Source organism: Lontra canadensis, unplaced genomic scaffold (assembly GCF_010015895.1).
Source record: "Lontra canadensis isolate GAN:19392208 unplaced genomic scaffold, GSC_riverotter_1.0 scaffold165, whole genome shotgun sequence".
Lineage (NCBI taxonomy): Eukaryota > Metazoa > Chordata > Mammalia > Carnivora > Mustelidae > Lontra > Lontra canadensis.
The window spans coordinates 1,568,560-1,593,150 of record NW_022631159.1 but is presented as its reverse complement, the minus strand read 5'-3'; the positions used below and the strand labels follow the sequence as shown (position 1 = coordinate 1,593,150).

Sequence of the window (24,591 nt, the reverse complement as noted above, 5' to 3'; positions counted from 1 at the left end):
GATTTCAGTTGTAATAGTAGCATTTACTTTGTTTCTCAATGTTCTCTAATGACAATGAATTAAATTTCTTTGCAACCAGAGTTAAAATCCTGAGGGACGATAAAGGGAGGAGGAGCCTTGCATGGTAAAAATTTATGTCATGATACAAATGTTTAGCTCTCAGTGTTGAAAGAGACATATGGTGACTGTAAATTAAAGATGTCTGAGAATGTCCTGAATTATTTTTTTGCTGGCATTCACTTTAGGTACTAGGGGAAAAATGAGGGAAAGTATGGACATTCTTTATAGCCCAAATAATCTGATCTGTTTGGTGTTAGAGGTAATATCTCCAATTTAAGAATTCTTTCATTAGGAGTCCCAGAAAACGTTTTTGTATTTCCTTCTATGTGATCATTATATTAACAAAAATTATATAAATACAGAGTATCTTAAAATCATCCTGGAAGTCTTGAAGTAATAAGTATATTCAGTTCTTATTTACCATGCAGGTCTTATATTGTTGTATGAGCCGAATTAAAGCTTTATAGAATCAGTCTAGCCAGTGATGTCCTCTCATTCACCCTGAAGTATAGGTTTCAAGATTAGAGATATTCTAATCCAGTTCACCAAGGCATGAAGAATTCTTTATTCCATCTACAATTACTGCTTGACTTAGGTGTTTACACCCTGAGCACTCCTGTTACCCAAGGTACCATTGTCCTTTGCGTGGCAGAGCCAGGACCAGGCTGAGGCCGTCCACCCTGATTCTAATGCTGCTTGTGATAGCTTATGCTGTTCTCCTTTAGCATGTTTTAAGAAGGAAATACTAGATTAATAACCCTTTAGAACTGATTTAAAGCTCCTATTAGTCTTAATCCCTCATACCCTCAGAAAATATCTTTTGTGTTTTATTATTGATACCATGTAAATCTCTTAAAGTTTGCAAAAGAAATGAAAACTCTTGAATACAATTTTACAATAATTTTTTTAGACCCACGTAATACCTTATTTCTAAGTTGAAATGATCTGAATTCATAGTGCACCAATTGTTTTTCAACTTATCCATTTGAATGGACTTTGTCTATGAAGCTCAGACCCTATTTTTTTTCTCCTGAGAAATCAGTGAGTTGCAATTTTAGCATTGCAGAGAAGTAAGTGATAATATCAATGTTTTGGTTTTAATTCCCTTATTCAGTGTGGCTGTGAGTGCTACAATATTAATTTTTAGTAGACAAGTATGATTCTTTGGATTTTGTGGCTGGAATGATTGCATTATTATTATTATTATTATTATTATTGTTATTATTTTTATTTGACATACAGAGATCACAAGTAGACAGGCAGGCAGAGAGAGAGAGAGGAGGAAGCAGGCTCCCCGCTGAGCAGAGAGCCCGATGCGGGGCTCTATCCCAGGATCCTGAGACCATGACCTGAGCCGAAGGCAGAGGCTTTAATCCACTGAGCCACCCAGGCACCCCATGATTGCATTAAAAAAAAAAAAATTTATTTGACAGAGAGAGAGAGACAGCAAGAGAGGGAACACAAGCAGGGGGAGTGGGAGAGGGAGAAGCAGGTTTCCCGCTGAGCAGGGAACCTGATGCAGGGCTCCATCCCAGGACCCTGGGATCATGACCTGGGCCGAAGGCAGATGCTTAATGATTGGATGATTGCATTTAAAAAGTATCCTTAGACTTCTTCAGGAATCAGTCTCACATTGTCAGTTTTAGATTCTAGAGAAGTCTTGGAACTCCTTTCAGTGGAGGCTCCAAAGGAGCTAATGGAAATCTAACAGTGCAAGGGAGGTCAGGTAACATTTGATTGCTGGTTTGTACATCATTAATTCTAATTCCTAATTCTTTCCTGGGATTTTCATTTTAAATATATTTGTAAATGTAAGACTTATTATTCATTGTGAATGCAAAATATTCTGATAGCATATTTTGCTTGGGATATATATTAATACAACAGATGTGACTATTCTAGCTAATTCTGTTTCATTTTATGGTGAGTACTTTGCACACCTGGAGGGAAAGAAGAGGGTAGCCTGAAATACCTTATATTTATCTTTTTAAGGTATATGTGAGACTTGAGTGTGGTGGTTTTCTTCTTTAAAGATCCATTTTAAAGACTTTCCATTGATGGATGAATGGGTAAAGAAAATGAGGTGTGTATTTATATGTATATGAAGATACACACTGGAATTTCATATTCAGCTATAAAAAAGAAGGAAATCCTGCCATTTGCAACAACATAAATGACCTTGAGAGCACTATTCTAAGTGAAATAAGTCAGGGAAAGACAATACTGTATACTCTATTTTATATGTGTAATCTTAAAAGAACACACTGAACTCATGGGAGCAGAAAGTTAATTGTTGGTTGTTGGGAGCAGGGCATGGGGGAAATAGGTAAAGGTGGTTAAGGGTACAGACTTCCAGTTTTAAAATGAACACATTTTGGGAATCTAATATACAGCATAGTAACAACTATAGTTAGAAATACTCTATTGTATAGTACTGTACTTGAAAATTGTTAAGATCTTTAAAGTTCTTGCCACAAAAAAAATAAATAAGTAAAAGAAATTATGTGAGGTGATGGATGTGCTACCTAATCTTATTTTGGTAATATATCTCAGTATACATACATACATTAAATCATCATGTTGTACATTTTATGTTATACATTTTAAACTTAGATGTTAAAATATCAATTATATTTAAAGCTGGGGGGAAAAGGAGACTATAATAATAACTGTATCATGGAGGTAAGCATCAATAATTTAAATTTTAGAAGCAAAGGCGCTGTAGGTATTATTTCATCTAATGTTGGAAAGTAGTCAGTTTTGTCACTGTTAGCCCTGGCAAGGTAACTGAGGATGCATGCAAAGCTGGAATCAATGCTGACCACCTGTCTTTTGATTTACCAATTCTAACAAGGGACATCACTCTGGCCCCAACTGTTGTGATAGTTTTTAAGTAACCAGAGGCCGGAGCTTTGTCTCATTTACCTCTGTAGCACCCTTATCACCTGTGCGGTGTTGGATCATTTCTGAAGGGGTGAAACATAAAGTAAGAAGATTGTGATCACAGAGATATCGGCCAGACCTTTGTGGCCTTCAGTGCTCTCACTGTTTCCAGAGTCTCGCTCAGTGTTCACTGTGTTTCCTTTTGCTTTTGTTTCTTTACTTTATCCATTGTGTCTGTTAAAACAAGAAAGAAGAAGCCTCAGCTTCTTTGCAGCTTTAATTGAATGGGTTGGGGGAAGAGATAAGTTACAAATTTTGGATTGTACCCCAACTTAGATTCTAGGATCCTGGCTTTATATCCAAATTCAAATGAAATGAAATAAAGAACCCCCCAAATACCGGTTGATCCTGAGATTTAGGTTTGTACATCCCATCATTTTAACTAAATGTTACTGCTTTGTGCCAATTTTCCTATTTCAGTACAGCTCAGGTGAATAAATGCAACTAACTGAAAGCTATGTTCGAGTTTATGGCTTATAACTCAACTCTATTGGATTATTTTATTTTCACTATTTGTTTTCGACCTTTTTGTGACTGTTTATAAAATGGATTTTGGAGCAGTTTTTACTCTATTACCATATGCCTTGAGAGCACATGCCAAACATTAACAAGTTCTGTTTTTAGGTATAGACTGTCAATACCCTGATTCTACCATGTTTTTCTTATTTTGATTTTTAATGATTTTTCTTATTTTGATTTTTGATTTAAAGTCTAATCACTTTTGATCTAATTTGCTATAGTTTTCTCTAATCTGCATCTTTCCACTGTATAATGACTGCAAGTCACTACTAATTAAAAATACTAGTATTCTCACTGTAAAGACATAGAATATGTATTGCTTTCTTTGAAATTTTTTTCCCCTACACTGAAAAAAAATTTTTTTTATCCCTACACTGAAAAAAAATTTTTCCATTCTGGGTATTTCTGTGAAATACCTGACTACTCCTTTAAGGATACACTTCTGATTATGAAGAAAGATGTTTGTTAGATGTCTGGAATGGGCCAGTAACCTGAATACTTACTACTATTCTAAAAATAATAATAATAATAATAATAATAATAATTTATATACTTTATATTATGTAGTGTAAAAATAGGATTTTCTATATTATCTTTTGAAGAATTTATAATGTAGAATTCCAAAGGGTAAAATAAATATCATCAGGTTAAGGAGGTTAAAAGGGAATATGGATAAGATTTTCTTTTCTTAAAATTTAAGGATAATGTAGGTGTCTGGTGATTTTTTTCTGTCTAGGTAATTTGGATATTTCTTCAGGGACATTTCAGGGGATAGGGGCTGTGAAGTTTTGTTTTAGTGCCATAAGTGGTGGTGAAAACTGTGTGTAAGGATTGGTAACTTATCATGGAAAGTTACATCATACTCAGATTTATGACTTTGACAAATCATGAGTTGCCAGTCTTCTGTCCTTGGCCGCATTAAGCCTGTGCTGTAGTTTTCCATCGTCAGTGTGACCAATTTCAAATAATGTGTGTATCATTTGTGCTATGTCTTTCTATGGAGCTTTTTTATTACCTTAGATAATTCTCGGGCAGGTAAACACAGTAGCTCACATACTTAAAATCTAAACAAAATCCAAATTAAAGAAAGATTTAAAAGCAATTTAATGGGAAGACTCTATTAGAGATTATATCTAAGATCTCTTCTGACCCTAAAAGCCCTTGATTCTGTGTTGCTTTGTATTTCCATTTTGCTTTAATTAGCTTTCCTTAAGAATTGGGGACCTTCAAGCATACTAAATTTATCATGCACTTCTTAAAGTAGTCAGAGGTGTTGAATAACAGAAAAGTATAAGAATACAAGTGGCACTGATAATTATCGGCCAGATCAGTGTCGTTTTTATGAGCTAAAGAAAATTTTTAACAAACCAGTGACCTCAAGGTCTTACTATAACTTTATCTACTTGCTACTTGGAAATGCATAACAATATGCATTATCTAAATTCTTTTTTATTTCAGTATATCCCATTACACTTAATTTAGGAGAATTTGTTTCAGTATTTTTGTTTACAAGTAATACAGTATTAAAAAAATAGCTGTATATTATATTCTTGGGCAAATATTTGCCATTGTATGAAAAAGCAGATTTTGTCATGAAAAATTGAAAAAAAACACTTTATAGGTTGGAATTTTCATTTTGTATAATGAAATGTACAAACTAGGTAATTGCACACATCTATTGAATAGCATTTATTGTACTATGTAGAATAATAAAGTTGTATTAAATATGTGTGACTTGTCTGTAATAACAACATTTTTTTCCCCCAAAATGGTTTCAGGAAATCAAAACCCAAACATGAAATATGTTTTCACATTTATTCACTATGCCCTTTATTTTTCTTGTTTTTTTTTCTTTTTTTAATAGAGTAACATAGATATGAGCAAGTTATTCCTTAATGATATTTGGGATTTGCATTTCCTTTCCTCATATAAAGAATGGAATATGGAATTGCAGTGATTAAAAGAAAACATTTTGGTATTTTATTTTTTTACTGCTTGACTATAAGAAAGTGATATCTATAGATTAGGTAGTGGTTGCCATTCATGCCATCCGAGGCTGAACATAGCTATTTTATTTGACTTCTGAAAGAGAATGAACTCTTTTTTTCTGCATAAATCATAGTCACAAAGTTAAATTCTAGAAATTCCTGAGGTGGTCTTTACAAAGCTCACTCCCATGGTGTTGCTAAAGCTTGTAGACTGGAAGAATCTAAGTCATTTGTTGGAATGCATTTGTCTGAACTCCTGATTTGGAGTGTAGCTTAGTCTGTCAGCTTTTAGGTCTCAGGTAAAAATGATTCACCTCTTGGAAGTGGTAGCTTGTCAGATCTTTGAGAACAGTTAAGTACCAACCTGTGTAACTTTCTCTTTACTCTGCCTGATGATTGGGAAGGTGGTTTATTGGGTAGTCTTTGGTTCCCACTTTGCATTGAGACTGGGTCTTGTAGATGGAGGTGCCTCTGTTATGAAGCAACTCTAACTTAGCTCTGTTGAATCTCAAGGTAGTGCTTTCCCTCTCTCCATAAAAAAGAGTTCTCTTAGGCTGGAGATTATTAAAGAAAATCTGTATGTTTAAGGTTTATGTTACCTTTGCCACATAACACAACCCTTACCCTCTTTAGTTCCCCAGATAAAAATAATGGTGCTGATAACCAATTTTAGAAATTGCCAATCATTATACTCTTTGAAGTCTTTTGTTTAGAAAAGTAGAGTTTTATTTTTCAGCTTTTGACTTACAAATTCAGAATAACAATTGATTTAAATATAAACTAATATAAGCAGCATACAGCTTCCATAAAATGTAACACTGATAAGGACTAAAGAATTCTTTATCTCTGTCAGAAATCTTCTTTTACAGATAACGAACCAGGGTTTTAGAGAGTCAGTCTTTTGCTCCCTGATTCCCCCTACAATATGGTAAGAGAGCCTGGATTCATGGCAGTACACTGGCTTTTAGATTTCCAGGCCCAGACTCATTTATCTCAGTTTCTTGTTTTTAGAGTGGGAAGAAGGCTAAGCAACTGGCCAGTTTTTGAACAAGGTTTTTGAATGATTTTTGTTTGTTTCCATTGAAAGTTAATCCAGCACTAACTTCTACATAATTATACTAGAATTTGTTATCTACTTAATGTAGGTTAATTAGCATTACTGAGTGGCTGAGTAGAGCAGTTTCTTTACCCTTTTATATTTACTCTAGTTTCTGCCCAGAGGACCTTCCCCAGAACTGGATAATCTTCTGAATCCAATTTCCCAACTGACAATAGCATTGACATTTTTCTTTTATGAAGAGCTCTGAAGTGGCTTTGTAGATCAGAGCCATTGATTTTTAGATCAGTTTGGCTTATGGCCTTGAGTGGTCGTGGTGGCGCTGCTGTGCCCTGTGATGTGTTTTATGCTGTATTTTTTTTTTTTTTTTAATTCCTTGAGACACTTAAGACCAGGTGATAGGAGGCTGTCAGCCTGAAAGGCTGACTTTGATCCTCATATACAGTGAAACTAGTAGAAAAAGAAAGGCTCTGTTCTTGTTAAAGGCAGGGCATTCACAAGTGCATGGTGGCGGTTTGTAGTCAAGTGGTTGCTTATGTAATCACTCCTCTCCTTTGAGGTGTCCCTGTAAGCCACTAGCTGGGACCACACTCTCCCATTTTAGGAAATACATTTGGCTTCACAATTACCTCTTGCTTCCTGAAGAGGAAGAGTGTTCTAAATAGCTGCAGCCTTAAACCTTGGCTCACGAAGGCCAGGGTGATAATAATTATTTTAAATTCAACCAAATAGAACAGCACATTTGAGGATATCAATTATCCTGACAACATAGCTATGATGTGGAAGCCTTCCAGTTAGGGAACTGCTTACAGGCTAAAAAGTCCCAAATCATTTTTTTTTTCTTTACTTTCTTCTTCCTCCCTCCCTCCACTTGGTAACAGAGAGAAAGAGAAGTCTACACAACTTATTGTAAGTGGAAATATATTCATAAATAGCTTCTTGATTGAGAACAAATGCCTCATTAATCTTAAGTGCTTCAACCAGAGAGCACAAGTGAAGTCAGGAAGAATAATGACTGACATTATGGGGAACATAACATACTGTACTACACACCAGGATGTGCATGCCTGGAGGTCATCGGGCTACAAGGCACATCTCCTTAGCAATGAGGAAAGGGAACCCTGGGGGTGGGGGGGGGAAGTGCAGTGCAGGCACTTCTCATGAATAGCAAAAATTAATCCAGTGGCAGGATGAAGAAATCAAGTACTTTCCTATTTGTTATAGAAGGTGATGCTGGGAAGAAAGAATAAACCAGCCGGGTTTTTACTTGAAAGCCAAATGTTGTACTGTTTTAACAAAGTAAGGTATATGTTCAACTTGAAGTACTTTGCTCAGGTTCCTGGAAATATGGTTATGTAAATGCATTAAGCTTCATGTAGATGATCTCTCACCAGTCTTAAATTATAGAGGTGCTTCTTGCCACTGCTCATGTGCTTGCCTTGCTACCCTGTATCAGATAGATACTCTGCAAATCTCAAATTAATTTTTATATTGGTGTAAGCAGTGCTATTAGGAAGATAAATCCAGGGAAAAATTGAATTTGAAATAAACAGAGTATGTATGGCTTTATATTCTTCTGTTATATTCCATTCATACAAATGGTTGTATGATGACATTTAAATAGTTATAATGTAGTAAGTGCACACCCCCTCCCCAAGATGTCCATGTTCTGATCCCTGGAACCTATGAGTGTGTTTGTCAATGTTGCATAAAAAACAGAATTATGGTAGTAGATGAAATTAAGGTTGCTAATCAGCTTATGATATCTGGGTTTACCCAGTGTAGACACAGGGGTCCTTGGCTATGGAAAAGGGTGGCAGAAGAGAAGGTCAGAATGAGGTAAAGTGAAAAACTCTTGACCTGCTGTTGCAGGCTTTGCAAATGGAGGAGGGCCATGAGCCAGGACATGCAGGCAACCCCTTACGGCTAGAGTCAGAGCAAAGAAAAGCTAGAGAGCCTCCAGAAATGAATGACCTCACTGACACCTTGATTTTAGCCTTTGATTTTAGTGAGACCCATTTTGGACTTCTGACCTAATGAACTGTATAAATTGGTGTTATTTTAAATGATGAAGTTTGAGGTAATTTGTTACTGCAGTAATATAGAACTAATACAGTATTCAGTAGAAAGCCTTCTGAAAGGGTCATTCATTTGTTTTCACTCTTAACTGGCAGTGTCCTTGCCCAGTCTGAAGCATGATGCATCTTTCTCAGATTGCTATTTTTTCTTTCTTACTAGCTCACAGTCTCTAGTTCCTGGAATCCAGGAATCCTTTACCCCACTGTGACTCCCAGTATTGCTCCAGCTTTTCAGTCTCTCCCTCCGCTCTTGCCCTTATTATTGTTTTTAGCTAATATGTTTCCTTGAGCACACTTACAGCTCTCCTTCCACTTGCTTACTTTGTTACTGTCCATACAATTCAATCCTGGTAAATCCCATTATGTATCAGCTCTGCACCTGCATTCCTGTAGCTGAATATGGCTGTGGAGAAACACCCACTAGGCAGATTGCTCTTGCTTTCAGCTTGTAACTGTTGGTGTGTCCTCAGGGATGCGAGTAATTCATGCTGCATTCCCATCATGCAGTCCCTCTACCACTGTCCAGGTTGACTGTTTCATAGCTCTGTCACCTGAAGCTTCCATTCTTCTCCCCCATCCTTACTCTGACTTTGTGAACTTCATATTTCACTGAGCAACAGGAAACCATCAGTGGAGATCTTCAAGTTTCCATCTGCATCATATCCACAATATCTCTGCTCCTACCTTTGGCTACCCCCTCTCTTATTATACACAGGATCATAGTTCCAATGATTCATCCCTTTCTTTCCCATACCAGCAGGTTTCCCCTCTCTAGGTGATTCTCCTTATCATCCAAATAAGCTGCAATTCCTTCTATTTTCAAATAAACCGATAAAACCTCTCTTGATCCTTCTTCCTTACCAGCTCCACCCTATTTCTCCATGCCTCTTTGTATAGTAACACTCCTTAAAAGAATTGTCTTTATTAATTCATGTATCTATTCTTCCTTCAAGTTCTTCTCCACCCCCACCACTTCTCTGTTAAACTTATTTTAGTCACAGGCTTTGCCCATGTTTTATAGAATTTCTGTGCCCGTCAGTTGATCACTGTCTCCTGTTTAAAGCACTGTTTTCTCTTGGCTCCCAGAACCCCACACACTCCTGCTTCTCCTCTTTCTTTACTGCCACTTCTTTTCATTCCCCAGAACTCAAACCTGGGCCTCTTCTCTGTATTAACCCATTTGGTAATCTCATCCATGTCGTAGCTTTGATGCTTTTAAACAGCAGCTAGTCATTGATGCCTGTATTTATCAGTGTCTAGCTCAGCCTGTCTCCTAGGTTGTGGAGCACTATGGCCAACTTCATGAACAGTGTCTCCTTTCACATGCCTGACTGTCCTCTTTTTGTTTCTACCTTTTTTTAAAAAAGTTTTTTTTTATTTCAATTCCAGTATAGTTAACATACAGTGTTCATTAGTGTCAGGTGTACAATATAGTGATTCAGCAATTCTATGCATTCCTCAGCGCCCATCATAACAAGTGCATCTCCATCACCTATTCACTCCCCACCCCTGCTAACCATCAGTTTGTTCTCTATAGTTAAGAGTGTTTTTTGGCTTGTCTCTCTTTTTTATTCCTTTGTTTATTTGTTTTGTTTCTTAAATTCCACATATGAATGAAATCATATGGTATTTGTCTTTCTCCAACTGACTTATTTCACTTGGCATTTTTTATTTCTCCTCTTGAACCTTTATCGTCTGTTGTCAACACAGCCATTGGAATGATCCAGTTAAAATATAGGTCAAATTATGTTCTTGCTGTGTTCGAACCTCACTGTCTCAGTCAGAATAAAGTTGTTGACTTTTTTCATGGCCTATGAAGTCTTATTCCTCCTCTTAAATTTCTGATCCCCTTTCCTATTAGAAAAGGCCAGAATCTGCTGGCATCACTTTCTGTAGATTATTCCATGGCCCACTCCCATTGCACTTGACATCCTTTACCACTTAAATAGTCTCCTGGTTTAGTTTGTCTGCTATCCCAGCAGAAGGTAACTTCATTGAGGGCTGGATCTTTGTGATTCATTGAAATTGCCCAGTGCCTGGAACATGATGATTAACCAATATTTGTGTTTTTACTTACAGTACAAAATTGATGTGGGCATTTAAATTGGAGAATTCACTTGCTAGTATGAAATTCACTGGAGCCTGTGGAATATCCACTCAAAAGATGACTGCAGGAAACCTGTCATTTAGTTTCCTAATTACTCAGAATTCATGCCAGCCCTGTCCTTATGTGAGATCCTGTTCCCTCCTCAACCCTGATAAATGAGCCACATCTCCAGAAATGGTTTCTTCCATGTTTTGTTGATCAGCACTTTGTAAGCTATCTTTCTGTTAATGTGATTAATTACTCTTTGTTTTCCAAGCTCAGACAGCCCTATTTTATGGTTTTGCATTTCTGTTATGAACATGGCAGATAAGTAAAGGTGTGGGAAAATACTTCAATTTCATAATTTTCTGTAGCACTGAAAATTGGCTTTAGTGGTATTTACGGATATGTCAGCTAAAATGAGAGCTTCCTATGAGGCGGCTTGAGAATGTTGGTATTGGCATTTCTTTAACTGATGTTATATAGAAGAGCCACTGGAACATGAATTTCCTCCACCACAAATAACAAACAGGTGCAATAGCTAGCTGTATTATAACAATGTCCTTCTCACCACTGTTGTTAATGTTGTGTCAGCACTTTGATTACAAACACTCTTTTTCACGGTTTAATAACTGAGCCATAAAGAAATCATTCCACGTTGTAAATTGGTATACTTGCGGTTCATTGCAGTGGTGATTTTTTATGAAACCAAATTTTAGAAATACTTGGTAATGCTAGAAGGGGAGTTTTGTAAATGGTATTAGGTGAGGGAAAGGGACCTAGGCAGGAAAGGTACAATGTTCAATATATGATCTAATTTATATTTTTTCATTCAGCTTTTAGCTGCCCCGCTGTCGGGGCAGGGGGGTGGGTAAGTACAACAGAATGGCTCCTTTAATGCTGTACTTGGGAGACAAGCATAAAAGCTATCTTATAGAATAATCATGTTGTGACAGGCATTTTAGTATTTGTTAGTGTTGTTTTAGGAGACATTGGTTCACTAGCAATATATCTAAATCTTTAGAATGGTGAGTCATTTTACACTGGGGTGTTATTGTTCTTGGAAAAGGCATGCTCATTAAACATGAGATAAAATGAGGCTGGCAATGAGCCCTGACTGTTGAATTTTATTTATTTATTTTGTTCTCTTTGGGTGTCTCCAGAGGTTAGATTACAAAGGGGTTTTTATACACTGAAAGACTCTGGAAGAAATCATAGTGCTCATTTAAAATTTTCATTTAAGTAAAGAAAATGGGCTAACCCTCCACAGTTACATTAATTTTAAATTATACATATTTAATAGAAAATGATTTAATTTCCTTGTCTGTGGGTTTTCTTTTTTCTTTTTTAAATTCTTATTATTTTTTTATTATGTTATGTTGGTCACCATACAGTACATCATAAGTTTTTGATGTAGTGTTCCATAATTCATTGTTTGTGTATAATACCCAGTGCTCCATGCAATCCATCCCTCCTTAATACCCATCACCAGGCTCACCCATCCCCCCCGAACTTCCTCCATTCTAAAACCCTCAGTTTGTTGCCCGGAGTCTGGAGTCTCTCATGGTTTGTCTCCTATCCAATTTCCCCCGCTTCATTTTTATCTTCCTTCTCCTAATGTCTTCCATGATATTCCTTTTATTCCCCCAAATAAATGAAACCATATGATAATTGACTTTGTCTGGTTGACTCATTTCACTTAGCATAATCTCTAGCAGTCCCATCCATGTTGATGCAAAAGTTGGGTATTCATCCTTTTCTGATGGCTGAGTAACATTCCATTATGTATATGGACCACATCTTTATCCATTCATCTGTTGAAGGGCATCTTGGCTCTTTCCACAGAGTACCAAACATTGTTAAGACAGTCTCCCATTCTTTCTTTCTTTTTTTTAAAATTTTATTTATCTCTGACAGACAGAGATCACAAGTAGGCAGAGAGGCAGGCAGAGAGAGAGGAGGAAGCAGGCTCCCTGCTGAGCAGAGAGCCCAATGTGGGGCTCGATCGAAGGACCCTGAGACCATGACCTGGGCTGAAGGCAGAGGCTTTAACCCACTGAGCCAGCCAGGTGCCCCGACAGTCTCCCATTCTTAACACTCTTGAATTCTCAATTCTCTTTTACAGAAAACTAATGATACTATTTATTCAATTGTCCTTGCAGATCCTTTCTGTACATACATGAATGTAATGGCTTGCTGTTCCTGGGGGAGCCAAATGGTATCACAGTTTAATAGGCTGTAATGTTTTCACTTAGTAATACAATGTATAATTCTTTGTAACTCAGTATTTATGGACCTACTAGATCTTTTTCATTGCAATTTTAAATTTCAATCTTGACTCTATTCTTATTAAAAAATCCAGAGTTTACAAATAGAATCTAAGCAACAGATAATTCCTGTTGCTCCCAGAGGTAACTGTTTTCTCTGTTACAAACAGAAATGAGATGATTGTACATCCTTCCTTCTGTACAGATACAAGTTATCTGAGATTCTAAGAAATAGAATTGCTGAGTCATTTAAAATTTTCACGTGCATTTAAAATTTTGATAATGCCAAATTCCTCTCCAGAGCCACAATAACATCTCATGTACCCGAAGACCATATATTTTTTCTAATTTAATAATCTGAAAGAGATACCTCATTATTTCATTTTTTACCTTTTATTCTTGAAGTTTTATGTCTTTCATGTGTTTATTGGCAATGAAGAGTCTTTGAATCAATCTTTTGCCTATTCTTCAAAAGTGTGGGTCTTTAAAAAAATACTTTTCTGGATAGCGGTCTTTGTTTTATATTGGAAATATTTTCTTGTCTTATCATCTTCTGTTAATTTATACAGTATTTTATCCTTTAGAATGTTAAAATGTTGATATAATAAAAATTTATTAGTCCATCCAATATGCCTTTTATCTTTTAAATGTTATATTAAGAAGTCATATTTATCCTAAATTCATCAGTATATTTGCCTAAAATTTATTTTAATACTTAATATAGTTCTGTTTTATTTTTGAGTTTAGATCTATAAATCATTTGGAATTTATTTTTATGATTCAGAGGCACATATACTCTCTCTCTGGCTCTGCCCCACACAACATTTTCAGTGTTCAGTTGAATAAATTATTGAATAGTTTGTATTAATTTTTGGTTATTTAGCTTTTCTTTTCTTTTTTTTTTTTTAAGATTTTATTTATTTGAGAGAGAGGGAACAGGAGAGAGTGCACGAGGGGGTACAAGCAGGGGGGCTGCAGAGGGAGAAAGAGAGAGATGCAGGTTTCCTGCTGAGCAAGGAGCCCCATATGGGGCTTGGTCACAGGACCCTAGGATCATAACCTGAGCCAAAGGCAGATGCTTACCCAACTAAGCCACCGAGGTACCCCTCTTTTTTTTTTTTTTCTAATTCTCTATTCAATTAAGAGTGATCTATTTGACATATTCTTTGATTTTTCTATTTCCATTTTTTTTGGTTGTAGAATTTTTATATTGTTGTTCTTAAAAATCTGATTTGTCCTTTGTTTATAGTCTCTTACTTATATTTCTAATACATTTAATTTTAAAACATATGAAAGGGCTTATTTACATCTTGTGCCTAAGATATTATTCGTCTGTCTAGTTTTACATTATGTTTTTTCTTCTCAGAGAATCATATTTTCTTGCATGTTTTTGGAGTTTTGATTGTCAGCTTATATTCCTTAGAACTTAATATTTGGGAATTTTTTGAGACCTTTTTGATAGGTGCTAGACCCCCCTTCCACCAATATCATCCTACTTTATGAACAATGGAAGAACCTTACAACAGTGTGATTTCATTAAATCTCTCTTTCTTTCTGGTCTTATCTTACATTTACCATTACATTATACTCTGTAGTAGTATTATTTTAGTTTGAAACAGTCAGGGCTTTTTAGGAAACTTATAGTCTCTTTCTCTTTGTCTCTTGCTCTCATTCTCTCTTTGGATGTGTGTGTGTTTTTTGAAGATACAAAAAATTTATTTTATATTTACCCATGTATTTACTCTTTTTCACTGTTCTTCATTCCTTTGTGCCAATCCATGGTTCAGACTGGTATCATTTTCCTTTATTCTTTTAGATTTTTGTCTCTATGAGATTGTTTTTATTTTGTCTTCATTTTCAAAGAATGTTTTCCTTGGAAATGAAGTCCAGGTTGCCAGCTTTTTTCTTTCAGTATTTTGGTAGATATTGTTCCATTGGCATTTGCTTCTGGTTAGTTGTTTACTGAATGTGTTTTTTTTCCTCTGCTTTTAAGTATGTTCTTTATATTTGGTTTTCACAATTTTGACTATTATATATTTAGATGTGTTTACTTTGTATTTATCTGTTGGGGTTTATTGGGCATCTTGGGTCTATGGGTTGATTTTTTTTTCTTTCTTTTTTTTTTCCTAAGAGAATGGGGAGGGGCAGAAGAAGGAGAGACTAGTCAACTGTCTCCACACTTATTGCAGAGTCTAATGCAGGGTTTGATCTCACAACCCTGAGATCATGACCTGAGCTGAAATCAAGAGGTTGATGCTTAACTGACTGTGCTGCCCAGGCACCCTGGGTTGACAATGGTGGTTTTTTTGGTTTTGGTTTGTTTTTTTTTTCCCCCTACTGCTTTTGGAAAGTTCTCTGCCATTTTCTCTTCGAATTATTTTTCTCATCCACTCTTTCCTTCCTCTCCTTCTCAGACTGCAATTATACAGAAATTGAACAGGTTATTTTCCCTTAGGTCTCTCTTCATTCTCATAGCTGCTTTCATTCCTTCTGTTTCCTATTCATGTCTTTAAAGTCATTGAAGTTTTATCCTCACAGTTCCAGTCTGCTTTGAAATATATTGAATTCAACATTATCAATGTCACATTTTTTTGTTTCTACCATTTACATTTGATTTTTAAATAATTCCCATGACTTTGTTAAAATATTCTATCTCTTCATATGTTATCTTTTTCATTAGCTCCTTTAGCATTTGGAACATAGCAATTTTAAACTCTCCATCTGATCTTTCCAGTATCTTGTTCATTTTTGTGTCTGATTTTATTGATTCTTAACTTTCTTAATCATAAATCATATTTTCTTGTTTTTTAGTGTACCTTGGGCTTTTTTTTAATTGTGTGCTGGATATTTTGTTTTGTAGCAAATGAAGGTAATCTTATTTTCAGAAAGGGCATGGTCCTTTGTTTGTCAGGTTTCTAGAGCAGGAGTGAGATCGGTCTGATTTGTAGTTGGCTGGGTCTGGGCTTTGTTGCCGCTTTAGTTTGACTCAGTCCACTCTAGTTTTGGATGTTTTGAAGATAAGATCAGGATTTTCTCTTCAGTAGTATCTGTTCTCTGACCACTGTGGAAACTATCGCATCTGCCTGCTTTTCACAGCTGAGTTGGCAGCTTTTAGAATTATAGAAGATCTCTTCTTGCTTTAGAGTCCAGCTGCCTGGATTTGAGGTTCCTGGAGCGTTTTTTCTTTGTTGTTGTTGTTTTTTGTTGTTGTTTTTGTTTTTTGTTTTTTGCTTTTTTTTTCCTCTCTCCAGGTCTGCTGCTTGTTTTTTACACCTCAAGGGAGTTATTGACAGATCTCTATTTCATTCTCTGCTAAACCACTACACACAGATCGTTCACTGGTGATGTTATGCATAAGTTGTCTAGAATCAGTTAACTTTTCACATATCTAACCACTGTTCTTGTATTGTGTTTCTGGAATGCTTTACATTTACTAACTCATTTAGGGAAGTAGTATTTTTCTCCCTTTATAGGTAAGATATCTGAGGCATAGCCAAACTATGATTTTGATCCTTGACCATCTGTACTTTATTAAATATCAGGATAAAGCCTGGTTCTCTAATGTCACTGTTGTTCCTATGAGTTAAATTGGATTCATGTAGCCTGAGATTAGACTGCACAGACAAACTAAAATGTTACTTTTTGCCTAAAATGGTATCATTCTTTGAAGGAAGAAATGGAGATAAATTTAATGATCTGATACCAGTGAGAAGTTTTATTAGCTAGGTGAATGAAACAAATGGGAACACAAATAGTTATATAATATATGCTGCCTGTAACACATTTTTTAATGATATGGGTTCTTTTGAGGGGATTAATTAAAAAATGAATTCTTGGGCGCCTGGGTGGCTCAGTGGGTTAAAGCCTCTGCCTTCGGCTCAAGTCATGATCTCAGGGTTCTTGGATCGAGTCCTGCATCGGGCTCTCTGCTCAGCAGGGAGCCTGCTTCTCCGTCTCTCTCTGCCTACTTGTGATCTCTGTCTGTCAAATAAATAAATAAAATCTTTTAAAAAAATGAATTCTTAGTCATTTATAGAAATGAGGAAATGGGGTCTTGGTTATACCCTTTATCGTTATATTCTTCATAGTATGGTTAAGTACACACAGGTCTTCTCACCTCCTAAATTGTGAGCTTCCCAGAGAAGGCACTGTTTCCTGTTTATTTGGGCATTCTATTTTGAAATCTTGTGCCTTGCTTTGTACTGAGATAGAAGATGCTGGTGAAAAGGAGCATGGACTTGTGCTCAGGCAGACCTGTACTTGAACTGCAATTACTACTTTTGTTGGTAGGTTAAGGGTTGGAAAACTATAGCCTGTGGGCCAAATCCTGTTCACTGCCTGTTTTTGTGAATAATGTTATTGGAATATAGCTATACCTATTCATTTACGTGTCGTCCTACAATGTCAGAGTTTAGTTGCAACAACTGTGTAGTGCAAAGCCTAAACTAGTAAATATCTGGCCATTTACAGATGAAGCTTGATAGCTCCGGGATTGGATGATTTTAGAAAAGTTACTTAATCTCTTAATCTCAATCTTCGTTTCCTCATAAGTGAAGTAGAATATAAATTAACTAATAAGTTCATGTTAAGGAAGGCAGATAAATTATATGATGCTTCTGGCAGGGTATCCAGAATGAATTAGGCCTTTAATATGGCTTTTATTCTTCTAAGAGAAAATATTTATTATTGATAACCAATTTAATAAATCAGTGTCCTGAAGGGGCTCTATCACCCTTATATTCTTGTTCAATTTTTTCAGTGAATTAGAAGATGACCAATACTAGTACAATTAGTGTATTTGGTAGGTATCAACCTTTATGTATATCATGCATTATATGGATTCTTAAGAAAAGTTGGGGTACTTTTCAGGTAAGGATTAACCTTTTAAATTTTAGAATTATCAATTCTGTTGCCTGACAATAAGGCACTATTTAAGAAAGGAAAGAAATGTTAAAAAGTTTCCCATGTAATAATTGCTTTTATTGGGTTGGTTATAAGCATAGGCATTTAGTGCAAGTTCATTTACAAATGAATGAATTGACAGGCTGACGTGTTTGTGCTTGTGACAGATCAACCCATGAGAGGAGGGATGGTGACTCAAAACAGTGACATAACTGGACATGACTTTTTTCTTTCCCACTTTTTCAAAATTGAGTGAATTGAACAGAAACCATGATATCATATATATCATGTAAATCATATAAGTAACTGCTTGGTCATGAATATTTTTTGTCTTTTACTAGGAAGTATGATTTTTCAAGTAAATTATGGCAAAAATAGCTCCATGTCAAATCATTGTTGTTGTTTTTTTTTTTAATTTTTATTTATTTGACAGACAGAGATCACAAGTAGGCAGAGAGAACGAGAGGGGGGAAGCAGGCTCCCCGCTGAGCAGAGAGCCCGATGTGGGGCTCGATCCCAGGACCCTGAGATCATGACCTGGGCTGAAGGCAGAGGCTTAATCCACTGAGCCACCTGGGTGCCCCACAAATCATTGTTTTTTTAACTCCCTGTTAAGTCACCAGAGTCGGCAACTTCCTTTCCTTAGTGTCCCAGTATGTGAAAATGATCTTTGCAATTTTTTAATCCTTTGGTAGTTTTCAAGATTTTCACTTTGCCCTGTTTTACCATTTTCTCATTTATGTAACAAATTCATGTGGAGGATGTATTCTCTCTTGGGTATCACAGTAGAGAAAGAGTAACTTGACAAGTATTTCCATAGCACTCATCAAGCTTACAGTTTATTCAGGACAGCAAAAAGAATTCCACAAACAGTTAAGAAGAGTAATGAATGAGAAGTAACTGGGCCAGGGGATTAGGAAAGCCTTCTCTGATAAGTCAGCATTTAGGCTGAGATGTCAAGGATATGTTCAGTATAATAATTAACGAATGGTGTAGGGTATGTCCGATGTATCTGGGGGCACAGGGTGTCTATGCATGGAGAATAGTATAGTGTGAATCTGGACAAGGTCCAGGCCTAATGATCTTGGCCTTTTGGGACCACATTAAGTACTGAGAAGCATTAAAACCCATGCAGGTGTCTTCTAGGTTGACCTAGGGTGGCTGTTGTAGTAGTTTAGGTCTGCTGAAGGATGCTGGGGCTATCCACTAATGTGGCAGCATTGATGATGGAGAGAAGAAGGCAGATTTGGACATGGGATTGTACTCAATTAATTGGATCTAGTATGACAGGGAAATTTTATCTCCCAGCATGAGCTAGAAAGGATGCTTGATAATACTGATAGGAAACAGTGGGGAAGTACAGGCTTGAGAAGGAGACATGGTTCATTTTTGCATGTGTGTTAGAGATGCCTATTGAATGTCAGTCAGACATATTAGGAAATTAATGTTTGAGTCACTCACTGGCCTTTTGAGGGTCAAATGTCCCACAAGCAGGTGTGGATAAGAAAGAGATACCTGTTAAAACAAGCAGAGGATCAAAAAGAGGTGGAGGACAGTGAGGGGCATGACGGGTTATAGAAGCCACAGGTGGAAACTGTCAGGCATGATCAACAATGCTGAATGCCACTTATAGGTCAGGTGAACCAAAGACTTGGAATTATCCATTAGCTTCTGTGACATGGAGGTCACTGGTAATCCCAGAAAAAAAGCAGTTTCATATTATGGCAAGTGGAATCTTCTCAACCTCCCTTAAAATCTTGAGTCTGTGTATTCTATTTGAGAGGTTTGTCTCCTCCCATTGTGATGGTGCTGTGCAGCACATGTACCTTTTAATGATCCTCCTCAGGTGCTTTCAAGCCGCTTCCATGCTGCTTTGCTGTATTTAACTCTGCTAGCTTGTCCCTTTAGGCTTCTTCTCACTCCTAGTTTCATTAATCAGGCATCTAATGCTCTTAGTGTCTGAGCTCCTCACCATCCATGGCTCTCCTTTGCTGCATTCTCACTTCGATACTGACATCCTTTTATAGTCAATGAAAATACTTTACCTCATGTTTTATTTTCACTTTCTCTCTCTCTGCAGAAATTATGATAAACTACTGGAAAACTCTTTTTTTTTTAAAGATTTTATTTATTTATTTGACAGACAGAGATCACAAGTAGACAGAGAAGCAGGCAGAGAGAGAGAGGAAGAAGCAGGTTCCCTGCTAAGCAGAGAGCCCGATGCGGGGCTCGATCCCAGGACTCTGGGATCATGACCCGAGCCGAAGGCAGAGGCTTTAACCCACTGAGCCACCCAGGTGCCCCATAGAAAACTCTTAAAATCAGTCATGTTTTGTGAAATTGTTCTTAAATAATTTGGATATTATTGAATAACTTGAATTACTGAATTTCTCATTTTTAATATTTGGACTGAACTTAGACTCTCATTGTGTGCTTCATCAAAACTATTATGTCAAGGGGCTCTAGAATCTGGCTTTGTTACGGAGAAAATCCATCAAGTTATCTCCATGAGCTGGGCTTATAATGGATTCAGATGTATATACAAACACAGGGCAGCTTTTGCTACTCTAACTTTTAATAATAACCCAGGAAATTTCAAATAAATGTGCAGAGTTTCCAGACACATAAAACCATTGAACATTTCTGGTTGTTTGGATTTTTTTGCTGCCTGTTAGGAGTTATGCTGGTATATTTATTCTCCTCAGTTGTTTTGGTATTGCTCTCCTCAGAAAAATTAAAGCTATAGAGTTTGACACTCCATTATTAATAGTAGATAAATTAAAGGGATTCTTCATAAAGTTAGGCAAAACTTTAGTTAAAGAAGATCACCTTGGAGAGCAGATAAAGAAATTTTATATGTATTGCTTGGAGAGGGGGAAAAAACCCCCAAAATAACGTATAGTTACTTAAAAAAATTATTAATGTAATAAATTGGACTTCTATTAACATTGAAAATAAAAGTAAGGTTGAAAATAAAAAAAATATAGGTATTTAATTTAAAAATTCTAGGTCAGCAAAAGGCATTGCATTGCTTTCTGGTCTTGTTTTTTGATGGACTTTTCATAGAATTGTAGTGAGAAATGATAATTAAATTCTGTATTTGTGGTAAAGTGAGTCAGTCATCTTGGAGTGCAACAGTCTGTGCCAATCTAAGACATACACAGAAATGCCCAAAATATAAACTTATGTGGGGAGAAAAAAAAAGGAAAACATTTCATGGTACCTTTTTCTGGAGGTGGATAGCCTGGGTTTATCAGTATAGTTTTTCCAACACCGTTTGCCCACCGACAGAAAGGCCTAAATGATATTTTTATGACAAGAATATCTTTCAAGGGGAACCTGGGTGGCTCAGTGGGTTAAGCCTCTGCCTTCAGCTCAGGTCATGATCCCAGGGTCCTGGGATCGAGCCCCACATTGGGCTCTCTGCTCATCAGGGAGCCTGTTTCCCCGACCCCTACCTCTCTCTGCCTGCCTCTCTGCCTACTTGTGATCTCTCTCTCTCTCTCTGTCAAATAAATAAATAAAATCTTTATTAAAAAAAAAAAGAATATCTTTCAAAAAGAGGTTCCTGCCAGTCGTTAATTGCAGAATGAACCCCACCAATACTCTATTTTGTAGCTATTCTGTATACACGAATGGTTTCCCAGAGCACAAGAGAATTCAGTCATATATGTATCTCTGTTCTAGAATTCTAGTAAATACTCTCCAGGCTACCAAGTGCTCTGTGTCATATCTCTCCCCTGGAGATGGCAAGTGAACATGATACCAGGGTAATGATGATTCCCTCTAGGATATATGTATATCAAGAATATTTTTGTGCGTACTCTCACTTTCCCTCCCTTCTTTTTCTTTTCCTTTCTTGAACTGCTCAGAGATAGACCTTTATGAAGTTCCTGATGGCTTTAATTTTAAAATAAAAAATTGGAATTTATGGGGATATTTAGATAATATTTAGTTAAATAGTAATGATGTCTGTTAAATGAGTCTGATAATTGTGTGTTTTTTTGTTTTCTCCTAGGAGTGTTGTCTTTGCAATTTGAGAGGGGGTGCTCTTAAAGAAACAAAGAACAACAAGTAAGTAATGTGTTAATTGTGTTCAATTTTATTGTTTCCTTCTCCTCTCTAGAGTGTTGAACCTCTGTGTGGACAGTTTGCTGTATTACCTCTCATTATTGGAGACATCGTTTCAAAGCTTTTGTTGTCCAGCTCTGAGGTTGGGATTACAGTGGATGTCTTCAGAGACTGTTACTGACAGAGTCTGTTACTGACAGCTGGTTCACCTCTCCTGGTTGAAGGTGGTCTAAGCCTTGCTTCCGTCCATGTCTTTGACACCCCTCTTTTACTAATGGCGGTTTGAAGGTGAAGGCACCCTATATCATCTAGGTGCCATTGGAATCCTGGTGTTTAATGTGATGAATCCAATTAGTCTAATAAAAACAATGTGCCTCAAAAACAGTGAAATCTGTTACCTTCAGATAAATAAAATCAATCATAGTCATAACATTAAAACAAAACAACTTACTATTAAAACTAGCAAATTAACAAGAAAGTGTATGTTCTTAAAATAGAAACATAGGGAGGAAAAATGTTGATTTTATGATTTAAAGGGGGACAGTTGAAGAATATGAAGAGAATTTTGAAAGAGAGTCAGAAGTGAACATAAAATAAAGGTAATCTGGTTTTTAATGTGGTTGTTGAAATACATTTTTGCGTGAATTTTATTTTCATGACCCAATTTTAGTATTTAAAATGAGGCCAAAGCATTTTAAATATCCCTTTGGAAATAGGAAAATGTAGAAATGATAGAGGCAGAGATGGTAAGTTGGCATTTAAGGGCCAAATCCAGGTCAAAGATATGTTTTAGTTGACTAAAACACCATTTTATAAATTTGATACAAATTAAAAGTTGAGAGATTTATACAAAATTTTTTTATACAAAAATTTTTATCTGTACTTGAAAAATAATTGTGCATCTCTTTTTGACAATAACATGTTGGGATGAGGACCTGGCCTAGATGGGACAGATGATCCCCACATTATCATGATTTACCAGTATATTTGCTTACCTCCTGGCTAGCCCTGTGGGTGCTGGAGTTGGAACCCCTGGTATATAATGTAATGATCAAATTAAAATAACTGTGTGCATGTGCACGTGTTTCAAATTGCTTACAAGGAAAAGTGAAGGCATTTATCATTCCTGTGTTGATAAAGTTTAGTCTAATAGACTAATTTTTACTTAACTATGGATCTTCCTTTTTCACAGCCCTAGTTAATGTGATTGGCACTTATACTAAAAAGTGTTGCAAGGTCTAGGATATTGCACAGGTCGTGTAGACTGTGAGCTGCTTTAGGTGGTTCCTGTGCAGACAGAGGTGGTAAGAACTTCTCTTTCAACCCTTGGGCTAGGAAGGAAAGGAATAGTGTTTACTGTAGGATTATAGTATTTATTAGATTTAAAAGAATGCCCTGATGGGGTTGACACTTGTCCTCTCTTCCTGTGGTCTTTGAAGGCAGGATGGAGTCTCATGTTGTCCAAGTGACATTCTTTTCGACGTAAAAATAGGCTTATGGATATGATAATTCCTTTAAGATGTCTTTAAACCTTAAGAGTCTTTATATTTACTTGGGGCATGACATTTATGATAAACTAAATAGTGTTAATGGGGATATCATTTTTCTGGGTAATTCAGAATTCAGCTTTAAGTAAGAAGTGAGAAAACCAGCTAAATTTCATTCCTCCTTATCTCTGGGTTCTTTTGGTTATAGTAGGATTGCAATGAGAAACAATTTAATTAAAGACTTAATCAATGTTAATTCTTTTAGATGACTTTACTGTTTGTTCTAGTTTTTGCGACTCTTGTATTATGTAAAAAGATTATATGCTATACCCACTTCATTCTTTTTATTAATTGAACTAATCTTTTGCTACATATTCATTAGCTTAAGTATATTAAACACCTGTTGTATTTCAGTACCAAATGAAATAGGAAACCTACATTTCAGTATTTTATAGAGCCAGTGTGGAAAAATACCATATATTGATAGTATCGAGTCTTTGGTCTTCACTCCATTCTTCATATTGGAGTGGTAGGCAGGTGTGGTACTGAATCTTTCCAAGTATCACCCAAGAGGTTTAAAATTCAGAGTCTGTTTGTGATGGATTTAGGCTTTTGGCTTTCTTTCTTGTCTGTGTATTTACTCTGTGAGAATTGCCACTGCCTAGCTGAAGTATACAGTATCTAAGTTTAGGGAACTTTTTTTCATGTTTCATGTCTCCTTTCCTGTAGGTGGGCCCATGTCATGTGTGCTGTTGCAGTCCCAGAAGTTCGATTCACTAATGTCCCAGAAAGGACACAGATAGATGTAGGCAGAATCCCTTTACAGAGGTTAAAATTGGTGAGTGGCAAAGCTTCTTTTTTTTTTTTTTAAACCTCATAAGTTAGTGTTAATTTCAAGTTCTGAATATTTCTTTTAATGTCACATTCTCAAGATAATTTTTCTCTTAGCGTCATTTCATTATTCTACCTTTTTTCTTCCTTTAGCCTAAATGTACTTATCTGTACATATTCTTTTCCTGTTATATTGTAGGTATGATATAACCTTCCTCAGTCCTGTTTGAAATGAGGCAAAGGAATACTACTTTTTCTGGATAGTGTGAGAATTCAAAGCATAGGTCGTCTGGTGAGGTTTG

At 36.2% G+C, this 24,591-nt stretch overlaps 1 protein-coding gene across 8 annotated transcripts in view; it reads left to right on the top strand.

Moving 5' to 3' along the window:
* Positions 1–24,591, top strand: part of KDM4C (lysine demethylase 4C) — a 391,065-nt gene that overhangs the window by 207,870 nt on the left and 158,604 nt on the right. For all 8 annotated transcript variants that reach the window (XR_004381223.1, XM_032845562.1, XM_032845566.1 and 5 more), the window contains 2 exons: positions 21,919–21,974; positions 24,188–24,296. Coding sequence is in view for 7 of the 8 variants with exons in the window: in XM_032845562.1 (XP_032701453.1) it covers positions 21,919–21,974; positions 24,188–24,296 (165 nt within the window). In the remaining variant the exon portion in view is untranslated. The remainder of the gene's footprint in view (positions 1–21,918; positions 21,975–24,187; positions 24,297–24,591) is intronic.